General features: G+C 43.6%; 1 protein-coding gene across 1 annotated transcript in view; it reads right to left on the reverse strand.

Moving 5' to 3' along the window:
- LATS1 (large tumor suppressor kinase 1) overlaps positions 1 to 26,964 on the reverse strand; it is a 57,971-nt gene that overhangs the window by 12,342 nt on the left and 18,665 nt on the right. Inside the window, exons 4-7 of the mRNA XM_082251593.1 lie at positions 16,854 to 18,334; positions 2,324 to 2,906; positions 1,272 to 1,454; positions 883 to 989 (exon numbers count right to left, since the gene is read on the reverse strand). Of these exons, the coding sequence (XP_082107719.1) occupies positions 883 to 989; positions 1,272 to 1,454; positions 2,324 to 2,906; positions 16,854 to 18,334 (2,354 nt within the window). The remainder of the gene's footprint in view (positions 1 to 882; positions 990 to 1,271; positions 1,455 to 2,323; positions 2,907 to 16,853; positions 18,335 to 26,964) is intronic.

Genomic DNA, 26,964 nt, shown 5'->3' on the forward strand with positions numbered 1-26,964 from the left:
AGCCGTGGAGAACATTATTCTGCCTGTAACATCGTTCAGCATGACCGGTTTGATGGTGGGTAAGTAATGATCTGGGGGGGCATATTAATGGAGGGACGCACAGACCTCTACAGGCTAGACAATGGCACCCTGACTACCATTAGGCATCAGGATAAAATCCTTGGACCCACTGTCAGACCCTACGCTGGTGCAGTGGGTCCTGGGCTCCTCCTGGAGCACGACAATGCCCAACTTCATGTGGTGAGAGTATGCAGCCAGTTCCTGGAGGATGAAGAAATTGATACCAATAAATGGCCCCATGCTCACCTGACCTAAATCCAATAGAACACCTCTGGGACATTATGTTTCTGTCCATCTGACGCCACCAGGTTGCGCCTCAGTCTGTTCAGGAGCTCAGTGATGCCCTGGTCCAGATCTGAGAGGAAATACCCCTGGACACCACCCGTTTTCTCATTCGAAGCATGCCCCGGCATTGTCAGGCATGCATACAAGCATGTGGGGGCAATACAGACTACAGAGTACCATTTTGACTTACTGCAATGAAATTTCAGCAAAATGGACTAGCCTGCTGCATCATTTTTTCACTGTGATTTCCGGGGTGTCTTTGAATTCAGCCCTCTGTAGGTTGATGATTTTCATTTCCATCAAAAGATGCGGCATCCTTTCCTTCCTAACACATTACACAGTCCATATCAGTATAGATATCCAGCATGATATTTTCCCCATTGAGATCTGATGTGTTTTCAAAATGTTCCTTTAATTTTTTCAACCAGTGGATTTAAAGTGAACTGGAAACTGACATTTTAGGTTAAATTTCTTATTACTAAATCATTTATTTTTTTTAATGGAAAAGACTGAGAAAAAAAATGTATTTCAACCTACTTTCATTTGTGTTTCCAGTGGTGAGCTTGCATGAAAAGGAGCTTTTCCAACAAGCATTTCATAAAGTATAACTCCCACGCTCCACCAATCACAAAGCTGTGTATATCCTACAATAAGAAAGAAATAACCATTGAGTTCCAGACTTTGGTTGGAGCTGCAATCCTAGAAAGGCGTTAAATTTACACATTAACACAATGAAAACTGCTGCTATATATAAAAACGAAAAAGTATCTGTTACTGGATGAAGAAAGAAAAAGGTGAGGGATAGAAGGCTAAACGCAATTTTGAAACAGCTACTAATTTCAGTTATAGATATAGTTTTTCACAGAAACGCAGGTTAGGTTTCTACTTTACTGAGCAACAAGACAATAAGTGTAAAAATTCTATACCTGTACGCAATAAAACCTCTGGTGCAATGTAATTTGGGGTTCCAACAAGAGAATGAGCTAAGCAGCGCTGATGCTGTCTTGCTGCACGCCACTCAAGAGGTTTCGGCCGGTCACCACAATGACAATTTGCTAGATCTCCCCATTCATTACTAAAATCCATGCTGTCTTGTCGTAGATGGTCACCTGAGCAAAAAAATCAAAGTACACTGAATTATAACTTTTACTGTAAGCATGCTAACTTTAGCTTGAAAAGACCTGAATGGTAAAAAAAAAAAAAAATAAGTTACTGTAATGGAAAGCTTAAAAATTTACATTTTAAGACACAATCTATGCCACCGATCACTTGATTCATTTTCCTCATTCAATGCAGTTAAACCTCTTTAAGAGCAACAATTGGCAACCCTAGCTTGATTACTGTGGCATTAGAGATTGGACAACTCATCTTGAATTAAAATTCTCCCCATGGTACCTCTACTCTATCATGTTAATCCGTCCATCATACCTCAATTTCCTTTCTTAGCAAAGACTATGTAAGGACCTGGACAAGCACTTCTTTTTCAGTGTTTATTCAATGATCAGAGATCATACTAAATTTGACAGCACCAGTTAAACTTGACTATGACTTCTGCCTACATTTTTTTTTCTCTCACTTCCTGTTTTGGCTATAGGACAGGAAATGAAGGGATCTACCCAATAGGGCACAAAAGGGTTATAAAAAAAAAAAAAAAAAAAAAAAAAAGCTGACAGGTGTTATAATTTACTTTCTCTAACCAAAATGAAAAAAAAAAAAAAAAAAAAAGTTTTTTTTTTAGTTCCGTTAAGCCTCTCATTACTATTTTATGCTTTCTATTTAATAATTTTAATCCAGCATGTCTTCCAATAACTTTTTTTTTTTTTTGCTTTTAGTAACTTATCAATACAGTAGTATGAAGAGAACTATATTACTAGCTGCTTGTGCTCTTATTTTATGGAGTACTCCATCTTCCCTTTCACTTAATAACGTAGCAAAGGTTAGCTTAAGGTTAAAAAGAAAAATTTATATCAATGCTTACCACTTTGATAATATTTTGAATCATGGGTCCATCGAAAACCAGTACATAAACCAAAATCAGTGAGTTTTATGTGGCCATCTCGATCAATAAGGATGTTGTCAGGCTTGATGTCCCGATGAATAAAGCCCATCTTATGAACACTCTCAACTGCACATGTGAGCTCTGCTATGTAGAATTGGGCCAAATCCTCAGGAAAGACTTCCTTACGAATCAGAAGGCTCATCATATCTCCCCCTGGAATGTAATCCATAACAAAGTACAAGTTGTCTCTGTCTTGGAATGAATAGTACAGTCGTACTACCCACTCATTGTCTGCTTCCGCCAAGATGTCTCTTTCAGCCTTGACATGGGCTACCTGGTTGCGCAATAGGACATCTTTCTTCCTTAAGGTTTTCATTGCATATAAAGCATTGGTATCAATTTTTTTGGCTAGACACACTTCTCCGAAGGCACCGATACCAAGAGTCTTGATCTTTACAAACATGGATTTATCCATTTTAGCTCTCTTAAGTCGTATGTAGTTAGATTCCTTCTGACATAGCATCTTTCTCATTTGGTCTTGAGCATCTGCTGACAGTCCCACCTAATGGAAAGCAATGTTGTAAGATAACACATTCCAGGAAAACCTTCCTAGGTTTAATTAGGTCTGGACATATGTTCAAATGAATATGCCCATGCCACTACATGATTTTAGCACTGGATATTTGGTAACAGTGATGATGCAGAGCATGCTTGTCACAGAAATCATTATGAAAGTCAGTATTAAAGTCAAACTACTTTTCAATATTATAACTTTTTTTTTTTTTTTACTGTGGTTACCCGTTGAAAGGCCATTGTCAACTGGCTTACAACTGCTCCCTATCCAAGTCTTTAGAAACACAAAGCAGCCGTATTTACCCACTGAAGCCCACGGACATTGGACCAAAGGTAAAATAGCCGATAGTCGCAAGGGAGCCACTACAAAACAATTCTATTAAGCCATTTTACATTGTACATGCAAATATTAATATTTGCTGTGCTACGTGAATTTATGAGATGTTCATTAAGATTCTTTCATTATTTATTTTTGAGAAGATAATAAAGGTTTCTGTAACAAACATACTTGACCTCATGATAGACCACATGTTGCCCAGCTTTCAGAAAAAATGTCAAGCATAGCTTAGTCATATTATATAAACATTCTGAACAAACTGAAATGGGAATAGGTGAATATAAAAAAAACAAAAAAACACATTATATACATTTTACAGATGCACAATGTAAAAATAAGTACACAGTATTGCAAAAACAATGTGTACTCACGAGCTTAAAGATATATCAAGCCTTCAATCTGTTAGTGAATTGTGCAGGATTTCGTGAAAACCTCATGCTTACTTTTTAATCACATGCAGTGGCCTAACAAGATCATGCTATTGTTAACACAGCACCATAGCGCTGACATTTACTTGCCTACCCAGTAATGGAGGTTTGAAGAGCTCAGCCAAGCTCCAACCTTAATTGTTTAAATCTGTTAGTGAGTAGGGAAAAAGGGAGAAAGATAGAAAAGCTAAGAGAAGAAATAGACTGAGGAGGAAATGTAGTGAAAACAGCAAATAAAATATAACGGCTAAGATTACTTTAAAACATTTACCCAATGATTTGCTAAAAGTATATTTGCATCACAAAATTTTGGCTCATAAAACGCAAGGAACATTAAATGATCATAAGAATGAATCTGACCACTGAAATGTATTTTGTCTTACCTGTAAAATCCTTTTCTTGAAGTACATTACAGGACACAGAATAAGGACTTGGGATGCTGGCACGCAAAGCAGCATAAACTGCACTCAGTATACCTTGATAGGCGTGGTTCAGAAGAACAGAGGAAGGGGAACTGTGTCTTGTAAATGAACTCCAAGAAAATGATTTTACGGGTAAAACAAAAATCCTATTTTCTTAAAATGTACATTACAGGACACAGGATAAAATATTTTGGAATGAACAGTATATCCAACAGCAGTCCAACTGAGGAGTGGTCAACAGAAAATGAAATGCAAACAGGGCTACAAGGAACAAATAAACAGATTAACAGGGGAGCCTATAGGACCACCTAGAAAACCTTAAGGGAGAAGTATGGGAATTGAAACAAACCTACATCTATACTCACCTTCATGCTGCAGAATTGGCCTGATGCTGCAGTTGTCATCCGCATACTCCAAGCCCAAGAACGGATCAATCACATGAATGCTGATTGCTAAGTTCTCGGTCTTCCCGAAACATAGATCTCTGCCCCTTCCGCACTCAATAGAGTGCCGGGATGGGAAGTAGCAGGAACAGATGGCTCCGACTCTCAACCTCATGCTAAGAGGCTGAGCCAGCTTCTGATCAGGTATCTGGTTGGATTCCAATATTATGGCTAGAATCCTTCCAAAGCCTGGAGTGGGCCTGTTGGCTGATTCTGGGTCACAGGAGTATAAAAATAAAAGCATTCCTGTGAGCCAGAAGAGAAATATGAACAAAAAGCTTTGTTCATACTTCTATTTTAAAGACCAAAACTAGCATCAGTTGAGGCCTGAACATGGTAAAGCCTATGGGATGGGAGAGTAGAATACTCAAACCCCGACCTACAGCTCCGGTGGCGGTGCGTGCCCGAGGTGGCAGCGGCCGCTGCTCGTCAGTCCCTGCTGACGCGGCGCCGGGAGATGACGTCACCAGGTGCCTAGCGCCGACGTGCGCACCAGGGGCTGAACCAACGATGTAGCCGGAAGTGTGGAGGTAGCTCACCAACGGCCCGGCTCTTACACGACCAAAGGATCACCTGGCGGAGCTATTGGGGAATGCCACAATTGGAGGGAAAGGACATGTTTCGAGCCAAGCCCTCTTCTCACCCCAGGCATCGCCCCATCCGGAGACTCACCCGCAGCGAAGGTTCCCGATTCGATCGAGGCTGTCAGTCCATCAACAGGTGACACACCGTCCAGACCTTACAGGTGGTAAGGCGTTGTTTTCCTGCCTCTGGGTCCTCCTTGCTTTTTGAGTTATCTCCTCTGGTACCATGTCTACATGCCTAGTACTACATCCTTGGCACACCATGGATTTTCCCCTGACCAGGAGCTTATTTTATTGATTATAATAAACAAGCTTATCATCCAGATCCCGAGCAGCATCCAAGTTCTTTCTTTCTTTTTATGGCATTTTGTCCGGGAGCGCCATCATACCCTGTTTTTTGTGTTGCTATTTTCTCTACCCAGTTGGGATCTGGGTTAGGGTAGGCAGCAGCCCGGTCTTGGACGTGACATTTAAGGTGGACCCCCTTGGGACACTGTCCGACCCCATTATCCCAGCCCCATCGTCGGACCACCGCAACCACAGCGCCAGGACTTTTTGTTTATACTGTTTAAAGGTTTAGACCACCAACTCAACCACCTCGCAGAACTGGTGGCAACAAGAAAGACTAACTTGAGAGTAAGGATATACAGAGGAATATAGGTTTGAACAGCTGACAGACATAGGTTGATATCCCACAAAAGTCACTGGGGAGTGAACAGGAAGAACAATGTCACCAACACACTGCACAAAGGCATTCACAAGGGAGTGAGGATAAAGCAGTCTCTGAAAGTGAAATGGATAGGACTGAACTTGCACTTGATGGTATTCAAGGCCAAATGTTGATCAAGACCAGACTGGAGAAAAGACAGGATTGATTTTTTTTCTTGCCTCACACCATGAGAAATACACTTTCCAGATGGACTTTGCAAGAAGTGGACTTGATAGTCTTAAGTAAATCAGGTAGGCTCCTGATGCTAAGGACCTGGCCTTCGAAAGCCATTAAAGCCAGCGACCAAGAAGCAGGGTGCTTACCCGGTCCATGGGACAGAAGATTCAAATGATCTGAGAGGGCCTTTATAGTGTCAACCAGAAGTCTGACAAGGTCTAAGTACAAAGCAGAGCAAGGCAAGAGTTTTAGGGGAAGGAAGGCATACATCAGTTTGATCAGAGTGATCAGGGCATACACCGCAAAGACCAGAGGATTCCTGGACCTGAAACCAGAAAGCCCACATCTGATATCCCCCACTTTCAACAAGGTACAAAAACATCTTGAGGCAAAAAGACCACTCTCGGGAGTCCAGACATTGACCACTGAGGAAGTCTGCCTAAACGTTTCCATGTTCAGAATGTGCACGGCGGACAAGGCTGGCACATGACTTTCCATCCATGCGAAAATCAAATTTTCTTTTTTTTTTTTTGAACCTCAAGACCTATGGTTCCTACCTGATGGCTTCTGTTAGTCGCTGCCATGGCGTTTGGCTCAGTTCTGGTCAGATGACCCTGGAGACAAGAGGTCCAGCATTGAAGGGAGAACTAAATTGTTCTGAGCTCTTGAACATTGATTGGGAGATAGGCTTCTTCTGGTGACCAAGTCCCTTGTACAGATGGAGTATTGAGGACTCCTCCCTCAACGCAACAGGCTGGTATTCAATCCTGAGAACCTGTCCCATGTGGCCAGAATGTTGCTGCAAAGGTCTGGAATCATACTGGGTATATAGGACTGCCTCCAAGGAGACCACCATCAGGCCAAAACCCTCATGCAAAAGTGCAGGTTTGGTTTGCTCCTGTACTGTCTAAGCATGGAGTGCAGAGTGTGGGATTTTACCTATGGAATGAGGTGGATCCAGCATTGATTTCTCGAGATTTAGGATCCACCTGAACCTCAGTAGGGTCTAGGCAAAAGACATTTGCAAATAATGCTTTTGCTGACTGTTTCCTAAGAATAGCGTCACCCAGATAGTCCCAAATCTTGGTGCAGTAAACTGGCCAAAAGGAAAGGGACACAAATTGCTAATGTAGTACGCCCACAGCAAAAACTGCACGCAGAGTTGACGCACCAGGAAGAAGGGATGGGTAAGTACACAGAGGCCAGAAAATCTTCCAGGGGAAGGAAAACATGGACTAAACAGATTTTGAACCTGAAGAAATCAGTTGAGATTTTTCATATCCAGTATGGGGTGGATGCCTCCTTTTGCTTTGGGGACACAGAGAACAGGATGGAAATAAAACCCTGAAGCCTTTCTCCCTCTGGCATCATAGTTATGACCTCTTGGGAGAGGAGCTGATTCAGAGTAGCATGGATGTCCAATCTTTTAAAACTTGTTGGCAAGTTTTGCAACATGAAGTGAGGTGAAGGCAGGGAGCAAAATTCTAGTTTATGGCCCCTGGGCGCAATTTTTCAGACTCAAGCATCTGAAATGTCATTGGATAAGATGGCCGTGAAGGCCAAAATACATTCCCCCACTTGGACACGTGCAGGAGCCTCCTTGTTGTGAACAGGACTTGCCACTGGACTTTAGGGATCCAGGGCTTACAGCAGAGCTGGGTTCTAGGCTTGGCCTTGGAAGTCTGAAACAATGAACCCTTTTTAGTTTCAGCAGCAGGGGCCCAAGGAGCTGGAGATTTTGTAGACTTTTTCTGGAGCAAAAGGGTACTGTTCCCATTGTATTTTCCTTGATAAACATGTCAAGAGAGTCACTGAAAAGATGTTCCCCATTGATTGATCCTCAAGAGATGCTACTTGCACTGAAGCTTCACAGAACAAAATTTAGGCCAAAAGGGTCCCCTGCATATGTTCCCGAAAGGAGGCCCATTCTGAAAATACTGCAGACTGTATCTGACAGCCCATTACACAAAAGAACAGGGCAACAGCAAGAAGGTCAAAATGTTGGAGGACAGAAGAAGCCACGGGTAAAGAACCAGGACCCCAAGATATGATCTTTGGACTAGGCAGGTTAGCGGATGGAAACGGTTGCAAAAGCAGGTTTCATGGCAGGGCGAACAGAGCTTTATAAAAGGGCTTCTAAATGTTTATCTATGAGATCCTTGAACACCATGATATCCCCAACAGGGACAGTTCAAGTGATATTCATTTTTTTTTCTTAAACAAATATGCCATACACACAGCAGCTCTGATCCTCCTGTTCATGGTCCCCCCGCCAGCGCTCCAGTATATCTGCTGTCTTTCCCTTTCTACACTCTTTGGAAAGCGCACATTGTGTTAATCTTTCTTCCTGTTTCAGCAGCACATAGGGGTGGGTGTGGAGTCTGGACATACACTGTGTGTGATCTGATTGGAGGAAAGGCACACACCCCCACTCCACATAGCCAGAGAGAAAAAGTTACATGCAGTGCTGTACTGTGAATAGACCAGCTCTCTGCTTATCTATCTCTGGTGAGCAAAACTGGAGGGAGCAGTTTCAGGCTGAGGCCAGTCACCATACAGGAAAGACTTAAGCAGGTATCTTCTATCAAAAAAAAAAAAAAAAAAAAAAAAAAAAAAGGCCCGGGCTGGTGAACTTTGGAAAGGCCAATGCAGGCAGATCTTACTCAAGGCACATACACACCGAATTAATAAGGACCAAAATTGTATCTTTAAACATTGGAGATCTGTCTGCATTCAGACAAAGCACCAGCTTCAATCTACGAATGGGAAACAGCCGCTGGTACTAAAGGTTCAGAGACTCTGGGGGAGAGGTAGAAGGAGAGTGGTCTCCCCCAAAACAGGTTACGTAAGCCCCTGAGGTGGGCTGTGGTCAAGACTGACATTGCCAAGGCCCTCAGGAAAAACAATGCAATTTCCCCCCTGCGTTGTTAGCCATAAATGAGCCAGAAGTATCCCCAGTTCTGCCCTACCCCCCCCCCCCCCCATCTATGATCCATCAGGTTGGCCCGGCATCTTTTCATGATGGGGCATGATCAACCAGGGCAGCGTCGAAAAGTAAAACCAAATTGGAGGCTGCAAACATCAAGTGGCTGTGCAGCAACTAGATCTTAAAAAAAAAAAAAAAGAAAAAATTGACCTGTTCAAAAGTGAACAGGATTCACCTCCCTCAAAGCCAAAAGAAGATGTCCATTCTCCTAAGAACACTAGCAACAAAAAAAAAAACCCGAGGCATGCTGAGAGCAGGAGGGTTTATCTTGGGCTGTCCTTACAAGTTTGCTTGCTAGTGTCAAATTCTCCTGAAGGTTTCAGTATAACATAATGGTTCCAGAATACCTAATCCTGTGTGCTGTAAGGTATGATCTAAGGGCCAGCTCACACCAGAACGCAGTTCCAGGTTCCATTTGAGTTTCCTGCACCGCATTTAAAATGCCCTTGTGATATGCACCATAGGTAGGTATGGACCATAAGGTGAGTACCTGGATAGAGAACTGGCTCCAGGGGAGAGTACAGAGGGTGGTGATTAATGGGGAGTACTCTGATTGGGTGGGTGTGGAAAGTGGGGTCCCCCAGGGTTCTGTCCTGGGACCAATCCTGTTTAATTTATTCATAAATGATCTAGAGGAGGGGATATCTAGTACAATCTCAGTATTTGCAGATGATACTAAATTAGGCATGCCAATATCTTCTATGCAGGATGTGGAAATCTTGCAAGCAGACCTGAACAAAATAACGGGGTGGGCAACTACATGGCAGATGAGATTTAATGTAGAAAAATGTAAAGTAATGCACTTGAGGGCCAGAAACCAGAAAGCAAGCTACTCACTAGGGGGGGGGAACCTCTGGGTGAGTCTAGGATGGAAAGGGACCTGGGGGTACTGGTAGACAACAGGCTTGGCAGTGGCATGCAATGCCAAGCCGCCGCAAGCAAAGCCAACAGAATACTGGGTTGTATAAAAAAGGTGATTCACTCCAGAAATAAAGAGATTATTCTTCCACTCTACAAGACTCTGGTCCGGCCACATCTGGAGTATGCTGTCCAGTTCTGGGCACCGGTCCTCAGGAAGGATGTGCTGGAACTGGAGAAAGTCCAGAGAAGGGCAACAAAAATAATTAGGGGAATGGAGGACATCAGCTATGAGGAAAGACTACAAGCACTGAACCTATTCTCTCTGGAGAAGAGACGATTGAGGGGGGATATGATATCAATGTACAAATACTGTACTGGTGACCCTAGCATAAGGAACAAACTATTCAGAGAAAGGAGATACAATAAGACACGTGGCCACTCACTAAAACTTGAGGAAAGGCGGTTTAACCTTAAAGTGCGTAAGGGGTTCTTCACTGTAAGAGCGGTAAGGATGTGGAATTCTCTTCCACAAGCAGTCGTATCAGCGGGGAGCATTGATAGTTTCAAAAAACTATTGGATGGACACCTTAAAGACCCCAACATACAGGGGTATACAATGTACGGTTAAAAGCAAACACACACACACATCATAGGTTGAACTGGATGGACTTGTGTCTTTTTTCAGCCTCACTAACTATGTAACTATGCAGCAGATGTCAGCGCAATTCTAACAGCACTTTAAAAGCAAGTTTGGTTGCAATCCAGTTCCTCTGCGTTTTGTAAAGTAGCGCATGCACTACTTTTGTTGTGGTCCTGCACAATTTCAGCCCACTCAAATAAATGGGCTGAAATCATATTGCACCCAGATCACATGTGAAGGAACCCATAGCATTTTCCTGAGAGATTAATGGTGTGAACCGGTCCTAAGAAAACACACACACATTGAATGCACTTCATATTATGCAGTATATGGCAAAGGTGACCTCCTCACACTGAATAATAAGACAGCAATTTCAAAGACTGTTCCTTATTTCTGCTTTCAGTATCCCAAGGTTGGCCCCAGTATTAATTAATCCTAGATAAACTACAGCATATGCCAAAACTTTCTGAAATACCTAGCATCAAGACATTTAATGCCAACATGCCATGTTTACTCAAGGGTAAAAGTAAAGCAAACCTAAAGCTGCCAATGCAATAGAAGATTTTCATACAGTCATGAGAAAGCGCTCTCAGTACAAAAAATGGCATGATAAATGCTGTTTGAGAGTACTTAAAAATTAACATTTTAAATGATTTTGGAATGAATGGACTTTTCCTGAACGAAAACCATATTCACTGTTCGAAATTCATTCGAAAAAAAAAAAAAGAAAAACCCATTCCTATCCTGCTCCTTCAAAATTTCTTGTTACTGCTGTCAAAATCTAATGTTGATGTGACCCCAACCAATGACTAAAGAGTCAAACGTTCTTAAAAGGAAAATGCTTGAACAAAATTCTACCAGTGTATGGTCACCTTTAAGCCTGAGTGTAAAAAGGTCAGTTTACTAAGATATATATATATATATATATATATATATATATATATATATATATATATATATATATATATATATATATATTTTTTTTTTTTTTCTTTTTCAAAATTTTGAAAAAAAAAAAAAAATAAAAAAAATATGTGTGCAAGTTTCTGTCAGAAAACTTTGTAAATAAGTAATTTTTCTCCTTCACTGATGTGCACTGATGTGGGCTGATGAGGCTGCACTGATGAGGAGGCACTAGTATGCAGCACTGCTGGACACTATTGGGGCTACAATGATCATCGGGGCACTGTACAGGTCTCCGGAGGGAGGAGATGCTGCTGATCGGGTCTCCTCTCCTTACAAGTGTGAGGCCAGAAAAGCCGATAAAACGGCATTTCCTTGCTTACTTTTTATTATTTTTCCCAAAACCAACTCCCCGTTTATAATAAAAAAAAAGAAAGAAGGGGGGGGGGGGTAGGAACCAAGGAAAAGAGAGGGCAATATTTAATCTCACATTTTTCACCTAAATAACCACATCCTCAAAAGGTTCCTGTCCTCTGAGAGGGGTTCTCTTTACCCATATAACTCATATATATTAAAGACTGTTTAAACTCGAGCCAACTTCCCCAAAGTCCCATAGAATCTCACTCCGGAATCATTTTGCAAACATATTAATTCTTGCAAAAACCTAGTTCTATCCACTTCCCTAACCCATTCCTGGATTGTCGGTATTTTATTTCCAATATTTCGGGATCAGTATTTTCGCTGTATTTAACCAATTTGGAATAATGGCAACCCTGTATTTTCTTTTTGATTCAACTGTGGCATGGAACAAACATTGCCATGGATCTTGTCTAATATCTACATTGCTAATTTTCCCAATTACATTTAACACTTCTTCCCAATATGGCTGGATCAAGGAACACCACCACCTACAGTATATCTGAGCGTGGGTTCCCTCACCTCCACATTCCCTCCAACACAAGGAGGATACATTTGGATCAATCCTATGTAATTTTGATGGAACATAATACAACCTTGTTAATAGCTTATAGTTCATCTCTTTTATCCTCATATCCATTGAGCTAGAGTGCACCAAATCTATAACCTTATACTTCAGTTCCTCTGGTAGAGATTGGGAACAATGTGTTCCCAGCCCCCCAGAAGACTCGTTGAACCAGGGTCAAATTGGAAAATCAACATCCTGTATATACTAGAGATCCTTTGTCTGCTAATTCCCCCCCAGTCCACAAGTCTCTTCCCATGGACGGAGCTCACGAATAGAAGGAATTAGGGAGGGCCTCCACAAAATGTTGGAATTGTCTATAACTCCAAACATCCCATGGTGACGCACCATACCTTTTTCGAAGTTCTAATAGAGTACAGAGGACGTTCCCTTCCAGGACGTCCTTCACTCTTAAGACAGTCTTAGAGGGTCCATTTCAGAAAGAATTTATTCTCTTTAACTGGTGGAAAATAGTTTGAGCCTGACAGAGGCATTAAAGGGTTATTGTATTGCCATTGCATATTTTTAAAGATATTCAATATTCTCTTAGATTCTTAAGGTCTCAGTTGTAATTGCTGCCAAACTACAACAATTACAATGCCATTTCCTTGCCTACATGTGATCCGCTGTGATTAGATGCAGTTGATCCAATGGGTAAAGAGCCGAGTCATCGGCTCTTTACCGAGATCAGGGTTGCGCCGTGTCCCAGTGGCACAGCACGCCTGCGATCGCCGTGAGGCACGGAAGTGCGGTGAGACTGGGGCAAATAGCAGCCATCAGCCTGTGTGTGTTTTATTCAGCCGGGGATCGGCTTCAAAGTGAAAGTGATGCGGCACCTTTATAGCGGACGATCACTTTCACACAGCCGGCAGCACGGTGTCTTTCCCCCTCCTGTGGTTTCCAGGCTCTCCCGTGCTTACCAACGCCCAGGAACACATCGGGCAGCTGGGGGAAAGAGATTGCAGTGAGACCGAGGCAAATTAAGCCTGGGTTCACATGTATGCAATGTCAGACATCACATGTTATTCGCACCGCATTGCTGTGCAGATCACATGTGATGTCTGTGCAAATGCAAATTCCTGCATACAGTTTTATGGCTGAACTCACATTGGATTTGCTCAAAAAAGGTGCTTTTTTTCCTCGCACTGAAATCCGATCACATAGGTGTGAACATTCATTAAAGTGTATTTTTTTCCCCCAAAAAACTGCGTTTGAAAGACCACTGTGCAAATACAGGGTCTCTGCTTAAAAAAAAAAGATATTATTTATATATATATAGTGTGTTTAGGGGTTCTAAGTATTTTTCTAGCAAAAAATACTGATTTTAACTTGTAAGACAAAGGCTTAGTCTTTAAGAGTTAAACTGCCCTCCTTTACAGATGGAAGTGTATTCCTTTCATCTAAAAGAACAAAATGATATATTGTAAAACAGTGTATTTAGTTATCTCACAGCCTTTAACAATGTTGATAAACATTTGCCTGAGGCTCTTTTCTTTTTTTTGACAGCTTTGAGTGAGCAGAGAACAGCTCTGCACTGTATTAAAGCGGTAGTATACTCCGCTATTTGACTTTTACCTACAGGTAAGCCTATAATAAGGCTTACCTGTAGGTACAATTAATATCTCCTAAACCGGCACGGTTTTGGAGATATTCGTCCTGCATGCAGCCGCTGACTTCAGCGGCGCATGCGCTCTGAAGGTCCAGAGCTCCTTGCCGGAAAGTGAAGCTCCCGCGCGTGACGTCATTGCGGCTCTGGCCACTCACAGTGCCGGAGCCGCAGAACCAGGAAGAGACACCGAGGGAACATGACAGTGCCCTTAGCGTTGTCCAGGCGACCGTGTCGTGGATTCGTTTTAAGGTATTTCATAATGAGCTAGTATGCGATGCATACTAGCTTATTATGCCTTTGTCCTGCAGGTTTTTTGTTTTTTTTACTAAGTATACAACTGCTTTAATTTAAGGAAATGCAGTTTTAAGATCGTGAGGGAAAGGGGGGTTAATAAGATTGTGAGGGAAGGGGGGGGGGGGAGTGAATTGAGATTTCTAATGATTAATCGTACAACTCTAATATACATACAAATCTACCACCACTGCAGAATACCTTCCCAGTTAACTTTAATTTCATGAAAAGTTGTATCTCCATAGAAGTAACACGAGATGAGCTATATATAGGCACTATATGGTGCAGCCAGTAGCAAACTAGACAAAAGAAAGTGAAAATACTTTTTCCCTTAAAGATCAGTCAAGTGATCTTATTTTTGATAATCACCTGTTACATTACTGATATAACAAGTTTGTCTTTTTGTGACACCAACAAGACACTAACACAAAAAAATACAGGTCAGTGCAATTGCTAGTCAAGAAATAAATGCATCTACGACTTTGCAAACAGGGGCTGTCTCCTAAACATCTCCATAGAGGTCTATCTGGATCAACTGAGCAGGCAGAGACAGTTAAGCCTAGTACACACGGGCCGGATGTCGGGCAACATTGGCCAGTTTTTATTGGCCCAAGTGTATGGCAGCTGGTTCGGCTGGCTTCTGTTGGACGTGCATGCTGGAAAACCAACAGCCGACTGCCTCCGATCAGCCCTCTCAGCCAATGGCTGAGAGGGCTGACCCGAGTGTTCTGGTAGGGGGGCTATTCCCCTTGAAGTAGTAAGTACATAAGCACAAACATAGCAGCACATGTAACAGAGAAGTCATAATAATGACGGGTGCATCTGTAAATATGAACACAAGCCTGAAAACAGTACATTATTGGGGATTCCATATCCTGCTTCCTGATTGGTACATCTAATAGCAGTGGGGGAAGAACATGGGGAGGGGAGATGGATCAGTCCTCTATCTGCTCAGGGGAGAGATTCCCCACTGAGCAAGTAGACTCCTGGCTGTCTCTGCCCTGTGTGAAAGAGGCCATACAGAGCGAGAGCAGAAAGAAAGAAAAAGAGAAAGGGAGGTGAAGCAGCAGGTGACAGTAGTGCATTGATCCCTGGTTTGGAGTGACCACAGTCTGAATTGTTGGTATATTTCAGACAGGGGACACGGGCAGTTGTGTCTGGAGCAGTGAAGTGTACACATTCTCTTCATATTGGAGATTCTTACTACATTCCCATCAAACTGGAGAAGAGAGCCTCACAGTGGGAAGACAGGCATTGCTGAGTGCTAGGGACATGTCCTGGAAGCTGGGACACCCATAGGCTAACACACACAGAGCGACTGTCGGTGAGCTCATACTTGTTGCAAAGGGACCAGGAAGTGGAGCAGACACCTCCCTAGTTCACACTCCCGGTTCATCGCACTGACACATTGCTGCTGGCAAATCAGTGCAGAGTGGAACCCAGGGAGAGCGTCTCATGATCCCTTCCAGCTGGGGGAGCTGTCTCACATGAAATTCCCTGCTGTATGCGGTGTTTGGTTAGAGACCCGTCGATCGTGCAGCATAAATGTACGCTGTGCTCCATGGTCTATCCCGCAGCGGCCCCCTTCCTGCTGTCTTGCCGCCCCCCCCCCCCCCCACCAAGGTGGCGGAACTCCAGGGCCTGGTCACAAGTATGACCTTTGCAACCCTGGTAGTTCCACCACTGCTTCATACAGAATCGGTGGGGGAAACCGCATGCAATTCGGACAGGAATAGCACAGCATGTAAGAAACTGGGGGGGGGGGTCTCCACTGGATCAAAACCACATTGTTGAATGGAGATTATTGGAGATTACATGGTACCCATGGTACTCCTATCGCCTTAATATACCTTATCATCAAAGCGGAAGGTTTGATGCAGTCCAGTGACAGAGGAAATGGAATACAAAAAGAGGAGGGGGAGACCCGAACTCTAAGACTGTCACAAGGGGACACACAGGTAATGGTAGAAAGGCTTTATTGAAAAAATTAAATAACACCAATAATACAAGAAAATACGACCACCACCTCACAGATTAAAAATAAACAACGTTGTTATGAATAAAAGGACCGGGATTGGAAAAGCAAACATGTGTTGCCCTCTGCATTCACACAATCATTCAAATTGCATAAAGATGTCTGGTCAGTCTCAAATATAACCACTGAATAAGATCTGCTGAAGGTCATGTATCCCGTGTATAGCACAGCATTCCTGTTCAAATCGCATGTGATTCTTTGCAGAGCGATTTGAGACTATTCATTTTCCATGGGCTCAAATAGCACTGCAAAATGTATCATACCAGTATCAGTGCAACCCTAGTTATAACCATCCCTTACTCTATACAAAATTATTATTTTTTTCTTCCCTATAGTTCTACTTTAATGCCATCCCATAAGGAACGTGTCACTGGAAACCTATGCACTTAAAGCCTGAGATACATTCATGATTTTGTGCATATAAAAAGGAGTAGGTTATCAATGGACTAGAATACACTTTGGCTTCCTACAACTATAAATGAAAGAAAAAAAAAATCTTTAGGACATAAAAAAAAAATGGCATTCTTACTCGCATCATCTCGCTTTCCAGCTGCTTCTTGCGGTGCAATCTTTGATGGTGAGATTTTAGAATATTTTCAACATGTTGCTCCATGAAGAACTTAAAAGCCTGTGGTGAGTAGCTCTGGATGCGAGACTCCCTTCTCTCTTCATCTCTCTTGTTCTTCCTGACTGGCACAGGGGATGTAGTTATTTGTTTCTTCTCTTTCTCAGTGGTTTCCACAGTTGATTCAGATGCCTTTTCGCCTTCTTCCTGATTAGAAGTTCCTGGAGACAGATCCTCCTTGTTAGATTTTTGACCAGTTTCATAACTGGGAGAATTTTGCTGGAGCAAGTGCTTTGGGTATGGTGGTGGTGGCCCTTGGTAGTTTGGTGCTTCTGTTTGTGTAGGCATCAAAGGATTGTTGTGAGACATTCCTTCTGAATAAAGCCCTCCTTGTACGTTTTGGGTTACCCATGATGGATGTGCTGGTGCCAGTGCAGTCTGAAGTTCTGGCTTTAAAACCCTCATGCTCTTTACAGGTTGCTGTATGGGGGCAGGAGTTATTGCAGTCACAGTTGTAGCAGAAGCTTGTGAATTAGTAGAATGCACTTGGCGAACTGCCATTGGGTTATTGAAAGAGTTGGACCTAACAGGAATATTATTCTGCCATGATGGCATCTCATGATTCCCAGGAGGTGACTGGGTAGAGGTGGACTGAGACCAGGACGTTGGGTGATTTGGAATACTCATATTATATAGCTCCATGTTGTGGCTATTTCTATTTGGAACTAGTACAGACTGTGGCAAATTGCCATTATTATAAGCAGAAGGGGACATTGGTACATTATTGCCTTGCATCTGCATTGCAGTATTATTTGGACCATTTGACATAGGATAAGGTGGAGGTTGTGGTCTTCCAACACCGTTACCCACTTGATGTGTTATATATTCAGTTTGTCCATTACCATTCTGAATGCCACCTCTCCCTGAAAAAAACTTGCTGCTGCCAGAGGTTTGCATGATGATCGGTTGTCTTCCAACAGGAACAGCATTCATAGTTCTCTGTGGCTGAGGCTGAGGGTTCATCATTTGTGCAGAGTTAATATTAGAAGATGGATATCCCTCTTGCCAACCTCCAGGTGGGATTGGGGAAATTCGGGAAACTAGGAACTCCATATTACCAGAGTAACGCTTTGTTTGTGAGTTGGGCTCCCAAGACTGTGGTGTTGGAGTAGTTCCTCTAGGAGGAGGTTGTGGTGGTGGGGTAACACTCCTTACTTGTGGTGGAGGTGGTGGGTTCACTCTCTGGCCATTGACTGGTATTTGTTGAGCAAAGGCTGGAAGGCCTGATCCAGATAATGGCCTTCCCATCTCTGACTGGGGTCCAGGCATTTCTGAACCGCCATATATAACACTATCAGACAAGGGTGAAATGTGTCTCTGTGGAACAAGGGACTCCTTTGAACCCTTCCAGCTCTGTCTGCGATTCACAGAATGCTGGATGTTGCCTGTAGAAACAAATTTTTAGAAAAAGGTTAAAAAAAAAAAAAAGCACATTCAGACAAAACCCTATGAAATTGCAATGCCATCAACTGATTTTCAAGGAGCAATGAGATTTTATAAAATTATGTAATAATTATATGCGCAAAAGCAGTAAGTTCAGCACTTTGAGCAGGAATTTATCTTCTTTCCTTGCTGCGAACACTGCTTTTTCTATTTACTAATGTGTATGGATGCCTCTGCCATATGCATTGGCACAATTTTGGAAGCAGCAAGGGACTAAAATCCTTGAAATCAACCTGTACTCTGCACATACAAGCAACAAGTGAACATGTTGAATTGTTTGTGTTTTTTTTCTTTTATATGACATTAAAATATTTTAAATTAAAAGCCCAACAGATTACATTATAGAAGTCAGTGTGTTTTTAAGAGGCAACAGCAAGTAGGTTTAAGCTAAAAAAAAAATAAAAAAAAAAAAAATAAATAAATAAATAAAAACACGCCAGAAACGGTCAACAAATTATGGGACATTTATTACAGTTATATATTTTACAGCTGAAACTGGGGCTAAAAACGGATTTTTGTAAAATCTTACCGTAAAATCCTTTTCTCTTAGCTCATTGACAGACGTAGTCCTCGTTGATTCAACACACTCGGGTTATGCTGCCCTCCACAGGAGTAGGACTATACAGGAAAGAAAATACTCTGGCCACACCCTAGGGGCAGTCCCCGAGGGTATATCCTCTCTCTCTCTGCTACAGCAAATCAGTTATGTCACAAAGCAGTGTTTAGAGAATTTAACCCAACCCAACTCAAAAACAGAGGGGCGGGTACTACGTCTGTCAATGAGCTAAAAGAAAAGGATTTTACGGTAAGATTTTACAAAAATCCGTTTTTCTCTGTCGCTCATTGACAGACGTAGTCCTCGTTGATTCAACACACTCGGGACGTCCCAAAGCAGTACCACAAATGAGGGGTGGGAAAATGGAAATCAAATCCAATCTAGAAGGCCCAACCGGTGCCAACTAGAAGTTTACAATACTCATCCTCAATGATGAGACTCAACAGAAATTTTCCAACAGAAAAAAACCCTTGAGGTAGACCACCGGTCTCCTCAAATTGCGGCCTGCAAAACCTTGCGGCCAAATGAGGCATCCGCCGATGCCATCACATCAATCTTATAAAATTTGGTAAAAGGTATGTACCGACGACCAGGTGGCCGCCTTACATACCTGGACCACTGACGCCTGATGGCGATAGGCCCAGGAAGTACTGAGCGCTCGAGTGGAGTGCGCCCTAACAGGGAACGGAGGATTCCGACCCTTAATAGAATAAGCCTGTACCACCGTCTGTCTAATCCATTTGGCGATAGTCGCGGCAGATGCAGGCAACCCCTTTCTGGGGCCATCCGTGATCACAAAAAGTGAATCCGTCTTACGGAACGATTCCGTCGCCTTCAGGTATACCCTGATTGCCCGAACCACATCCAAGGAATGCAACGCATGTTCCCGATGATGATTGGGCTGAGGACACAAGGAAGGTAGTACAATATCTTCATTCAGATGAAAATCTGAAACCACCTTTGGAAGAAAGGATGGCTTAGGATGAAGCACTACCTTATCCCTATGAATCACTAAGTATGGGGACTGGCATGATAATGCAGCCAGTTCTGACACCCTGCGTGCAGAAGTGATAGCCACCAAGAAGGCTACCTTCTGGGATAAAGTAAGCAAGGGAATCTCCCTGAAGTTTTCAAAAGGAGGTTTCTGTAGAACCGACAAAACCAAATTAAGATCCCAGGGCGGTAAGGGCGCGCGGACTGGTGGAGCCAGGTGCCGCACCCCCTGGATGAAATTCCGCACCAAGGACTTAGTAGCTAAAGGTTTCTGAAAGAAGATTGCTAATGCTGAAACTTGACCCTTGATGGTGCTCAAGGCTAGTTTCTGCTCAACCCCTTTTTGCAGAAAGGCCAATATTCGAGTCACCGAATAGGTACGTGGAGGAATCCCTAAAGATTCGCACCACGCGATATACGTCTTCCATGTGCGATAATAGACCTTGCTGGAAGTCGCTTTCCTTGCTTTAATAAGGGTAGGAATAACTGAAGCTGACAACCCTCTGTCCTTCAGTACCTGGGTCTCAATGGCCAGGCCATTAAACCAGCGACTGTAAAGCACGATGGAAGATTGGTCCTTGAGACCGCAGACACACCCTGAGATGAAGTTCCCAAGGAACGTCCGCGACTCGCATGTCCAAGTCGGGTAGATCGGCTTGACGAGGCCAGCCTAGAATTTCTAGGACCACTGGCGCTGACTGGATTTGAACCAGGCGGCCCTAGAGCTATCTGGCCCCGACCATCCGACAAAGTCTGATCGTTCTCCGTTCCCACACATTTATCAGACACCTGATTCCTATCAGGAACGGTGATCTCTCCTGGTTGAACCTCAGGGACCGAAGTCACCCGGCTAGAGGCTTCTTGGTCTGTCTGTTCAACCGGATCCGATTCTTGTGGGGAACTGAGACTAATCTTTGGAAAAGGTAAAGAAAAAGATCTGTTCAGGGAATGGTAACTACCGCTCCCTGTAGTACTTAAATGTTGGCAGGGAAGAATTGCACCGGTAGCAGTGGTCGATGCTCGATCTAATGCCCTGAATACCGGTGAAAACGTCCCCCCACCCTCAAGCCGGGTGGGGGCGCACCTTCAGGCTGTGTAATCCTTTGCTTCAGGTTTGGCTGAGTCGGTCTTTTGTCTGTCCGACCAGCCCTTCTTGAACCCTCCTGGAGGAGCCTTGCCTTTCCCGGTTGTTCCAGTCGGGTGCACAAACCCTTTATGGGCGGTAAAGAAAGGTCATCGCTTGTTACGAGGTCCTTTAGCTTTAGCAGCCTGTGGCAAGAAAGTGCTCTTGCCCCCAGTGGCATCCTTAATGATCTCATCTAGGGTGGCCCCAAATAGGCGATTCCCCTGAAAGGGGAGATTCGTTAAGGTCTTTTTGGAACCTAGGTCCGCTGACCAGCATTTTAACCACAGCACGCGTCTGAGGATTACCGCTGACATAGATGCATGCCCTAATAGGGGGGTAGCATCCAAGGCTGCGTCACAGACGAACTGTAGTCCTTGTATGATCTGTTCCATCAATTCAGATGTTGCCTGGTGGATATCTTTCCCCTTCAGGTCCTGGCGCACCAATCTCGCCCATTCCGTTAGTGTCTGGGAAACTAGACCAATGACAATTACTGGTCTAAAGGCTGACCCTATCAGGGAAAAGATAGTGCGGGACTCCGCTTCTACCTTCCGATCCACCGGGTCCTTAAAGGACGAAGTGTCCTCCACTGGAATAACCGTGGCTTTATTCAGTCTGGAAATAGGTGGATCCACCACTGGTGGTACCGTCCATTTCTTAATGAGGGATTCCTCAAACGGATAGCGTCTAGCAATACACTTGGAAATAGTAAAGGTACGCTTAGAATGCTCCCATTCTTCTTTAATTTTATTACCAAAACACTTGGGTACAGGAAAAACCTTCACCGTTTTGGTGGGTTTGTTAGTACCAAAGGGAATCTCTGTTTCAGTTGCCTCTGCCGGTAAAACCTCAAGTCTTAAGGTTTCCCGAACCGCCACAACTAGTGCGTCCACCAATGCTTCTTCCCGAATTATGGCGGAAGCATGAACGTCCTCCTCACTGTCTGAAGGAACTTTACCTGAGACAACAGCCCTTGCAGAGGGACCTGCAGCTGCAATGACCATCTTAGAATCTGAGTCTGAAGTGTCAGATGATATAGGGGTAGGCGGGGGTCGCTTTCTTGACCCCCGTTCCTGACAGGCCGTCTCCACCCGAGCCACCAAAGACTCCAAAACTGCTGTAAATGCATCTATACTCTGTGCACCGGCGGGTCACGCAGCCCCCTCGAGGGAAACAGGTGGGGTTACCTGTGTGGCAGGGTCCATGATAATTCCAGTTACTACCCGGAAAAAAATCAATCCAAAACAAAATAAAACTTTTTTTTTCCCAGACCCCCAGCGCCACAAAGCCCCTCAATGTTACCTGCTTAGGGACCCCTATCGAGCGAGAGAGAGAGAGATAGACCCCCAGGCTCACCACTTGATGCTCAGAGTTTACTGCAACTTGTCTCAGCACTGTCTAGAACAGACAGGAAGTCTCTTGGCTGGCTGCCCGGGAGAAAGGAGGCGGCTCCGCCCCTCTGTAAGCTTTCCGGTGCCTCCCCTAGCTCCACGAGGTGTTTGAGTCACCTCAAACATGGCCGCCCCCATGCTGGAGACACGAGGCTACGCCAAAATGGCGGCCTCGTGCGATCTACCAGAGAATGGCGGCGGCCTCTTACAGAATAGCGGCGTGACTACAGAGTATCTCGGCATCAATAGACCTCTCTCTACATGGAGATCCGCGTGGCCGGCGGTACCGGACCCTGGCGGACCGCGTGGCCGTCGGGAGGCGTGCTTTTGCTGGAGGAATGACCTGGAAAGCAGTATACATGTCCTGTGGCTTCTGACAGGTAGGATACCATATCTATCACAGTAAGATTCTAGTACTGCCACTGATTACAATCATTTAAACATACTTGCAATTAGATTGTCAGCTCCCAAGCCAAGCCTCCTGGCTTTTTATACACAAAAATCACACTCAAATAGGAGAATCTGTGCCATGTTCTAGGATAGAGGGGAACCCATCCTTACCATACAGAGAGGGGCCCGCGTTCACCACAAGACCCGTCAGGGGAAAGGGGGGAACATACTACTCACCATACCGGAACCAGGCGGGCGCCAACTCCTGACAGTACCCCTCTCCACCGAGGTGGGAGGGCTGTCGACCAATACGGACGCCGTGACTCATGGTCTTTGGCGTTTCAGCGAGACGTTTAACTCGCAGGGTCAGTCCCCGTCCAGTGGGACTATGTCGCGGCCGACCCAGCGCGGAGCTATGGCCTGCACGCGCTCGCAGGCTGAACTGGGGTGACCACTGGATCTCAACATCCAGCCCGTCGCCCAGTTCAGCTTTCTTGCTTGAAGATCTCACAGGAACACTGGAGAAAAAAGCTGTCTAAAAATCTTTCTAAGAAAAAAATCCTGCCAGGACCGAAGATCCCAGCAAGGTATCTAGGTCCTTACTCCTGACTAGACAGAAAAAAACTGATTTGCTGTAGCAGAGAGAGAGGATATACCCTTGGGGACTGCCCCTAGGGTGTGGCCAGAGTATTTTCTTTCCTGTCTAGTCCTACTCCTGTGGAGGGCAGCATAACCCGAGTGTGTTGAATCAACGAGGACTACGTCTGTCAATGAGCGATAGAGAAAAGAATATTGTAAAAATACAAGAACCCTGTACAATCTTTATTTCCTTTTGTTTATTTATTTTAGATCTGTGCAGTGTTCCAGCATAAAACTCATGCACTTTACCCAAAACTCTGTTATCTGCTCAGGCTTTAAGCACAATGAGATCACTGCTACCTTCCCAAGGTTCTGGAAATATATGGGTTTGGAATTTGGTGAACACATAGTACACTATATCATTTGTTTCTATTGACGGATAAACATTTGTGTGTCTGAAGTACAGTTTAAAAATATAAATTTAAAGTTTAACCACTTACGTTACGTTGTTGCTGGATTAGAAGGGCGATATCTCAGTCATTGCTGCAGTAATGATCGAGCTATCATTTTTTTAGGGCCTGTGATTACCTTCAATGTAAAAAGTAATCCTAATGGCTAAAAAGCTGATGGATTACTTTTACAGACAGCAGAAGGGGGTCCCACCCCCCTCGTCTTTACCAGGCTCTCCCCTGCGATGGGGGAGCCTAGAAAAGATAGCGACAGCATCCAGTTCCTGGGACACAGTGAGAGGAACTGATGTTGCTCCTCCCACTGTGTGACATCAGAAACTGGAAGTGATGAGGATTTTGGCACTTCTGGTTTTGGTTTCATGTAAACAAGCAGTTACCAGCTTGAACAAGCTTCTGATCAAACCGATCTTGGTTTGATCAGATACTTTGGAGGGCAGAGGAGAGATCTGGGATTTAATAGACTCCAGATCTTTTCATAAATAGGGGAAAGAGCAAGCAGGTGCAAGGGCCACCATAGTGTAGTATTAAAAACAAATACTTTCTTGAAAAACTGTAAGTTGCATTTACAAGAGCATGTAGGAGACAGTCTCAGTGTCGGACCAAAAGTGTTTATCTTTAATACTACACTGTAGCTGCTCTTGCCTTTGTTTGTTCTCTCACTGTGTGCATCCTGGATGGAGTACCCCCTCCTGATTTGTGGGCTGGAGCACTGACATGTCAGGGTAGCATTTTTTTGAAAGGTGTTGGCTACCAACTAAACAGATTCCATTTGTGTATTAACTATATAGTGATTTGTGGTATGTCACATTGAGATCACACATTAGTTATTTGGTTTTACCATTTTATTTTTGCTTAACCATTCAGGGGCTGCTTTATGGAGCACGTGGTCCCAATGGCTTTCCACTGGGCCATCTTTTGTGTCATATACTCTCCATAAAGAGGACCTGTCACTGAGTATGCTATCACAAGGGATGTTGTTTATCCCTTTCGATATCAACAAAAGATAAAAAATATACAGTGTAGATTTTTTTAAATAAAATCAAACAAAAATGTTTCTAAAGCACCCCTATCCCCTAAGGCTTGTTCGCAAATGTAAACACATAAGTAGCTTGCACAGTCATATGTAAATAGTCTTATTGCCCCCAAAAAATTGAGTTTGAGAAAATCGATGCGCAAATATTGTGTGACATATCAGAGGGCCCTCTGATTCCTACTGTATTAAAGTGTATTGTATTTGTACTGTCTACCCTCAAGTTGTAAAGCGCTGCGTAAACTGTAAGCTTTATATAAATCCTATATAATAATAATAATTTTATTCTCTAGGGCATCTGTTAAAAAAAAATATATAATTTTTCAAAGGCAAATTTTTGGGAAAAAATTAACTTTAACGAATTTTAATGCACAAAAACAGAACATAATACCCAATTGTTTGGTAAAATATAAAAGCGGATATTACGCCAAGTAAATAACATGTCGCACTTTACATGTTCAGTAACATGTCACGCTTTACAATATTGTACACCTGTGGAACGGCACCAAACTGTGGGACCTACGAGCGTTCGAATTTGCATGTGAGCACATGGGGACATGGCTCTTTAACAATATTTTATTTATTCTGCTTTATCTTTTTCTGGATCACCTTTATTGCCATCATAAAATATGATCATGGGTCGTGACTTTTTGGAGAGATCGGGGTCTATAAGACCCAGATCTTTCCTCTGGCTCCAAAGCATCTAACTAAACTGAGATTGGTTTTATCCGATGTGCTCACAAGCCGTTTACGATACCGAAATCTTAAGTGACGAAATCCTCACTGCTTCTGATATCAGGCAGTGGGAGCAACAACATCCGTTTCTCTCGCTGTGTCCCAGGAAGCGGATACTTCCGACTGTATCCTCACTGGGATCCTATCCCAGCATCCCCTGTCACATTTTGAAAACAGAGCAGCTGGATGTTTTAATCTGCTTCTTAATACCTACTCTAACTTGCAGGCAACAAATTTTCTTTATTAATATGCTATTTATACTGTTGGGTTTTCTTACATTCTCAGCAGCTACATTCCAGCAAATACCTTTTTGGCAATTGCAAAAAATGGATTTTTGTAAGATCTTACCGTAAAATCCTTTTCTCTTAGCTCATTGACAGACGTAGTCCTCGGTGATACACCACCTTCGGGTTATGTTGCCTCCACAGGAGCAGGACTAGACAGGAAATTAAAAAGCTCTGGCCACACCCTAGGGGCAGTCCCAGAGGGTATATCCTCTCTCTCTCTGCCTCAGCAAATCAGTTATGTGAAAAAGCAGTCTTTAGAGATTTAACCCAACCCAACTCAAAAAACAGAGGGGCGGGGACTACGTCTGTCAATGAGCTAAGAGAAAAGGATTTTACGGTAAGATCTTACAAAAATCCATTTTTCTCTAGCGCTCATTGACAGACGTAGTCCTCGGTGATACACCACCTTCGGGACATCCCAGAGCAGTATCACAACTGAGGGGTGGGAAAATGAAATCAAATCCCAATCTAGAAGGCCCAACCGGTGCCAACTAGAAGTTTACAATGCTCATCCTTAATGATGAGACTCAACAAAAAAGAGAAAAAAATTTTTTTTTTTTTTTCAAACAGAAAAAAACCCTCGAGGTAGACCACCGGTCTCCTCAAATTGCGGCCTGCAAAACCTTGCGGCCAAATGAGGCATCCGCCGATGCCGTCACATCAATTTTATAGAATTTTGTAAAGGTATGTACCGACGACCAGGTGGCCGCCTTACATACCTGGACCACTGACGCCTGATGGCGAAAGGCCCAGGAAGTACTGAGCGCTCGAGTGAAGTGCGCCCTAACAGGGAACGGAGGACTCTGACCCTTAATAGAATAAGCCTGTACCACCGTCTGTCTAATCCATTTGGCAATGGTCGCGGCAGATGCAGGCAAACCCTTTCTGGGGCCATCCGTGATCACAAAAAGTGAATCCGTCTTACGGAATGATTCCGTAGCTTTCAGGTATACCCTGATTGCCCGAACCACATCTAAGGAATGCAACGCATGTTCCCGATGATGCTTGGGCTGAG

The sequence above is a fragment of the Pelophylax lessonae genome (assembly GCF_965119305.1).
Source record: "Pelophylax lessonae genome assembly, chromosome: 3".
Taxonomy (NCBI): domain Eukaryota; kingdom Metazoa; phylum Chordata; class Amphibia; order Anura; family Ranidae; genus Pelophylax; species Pelophylax lessonae.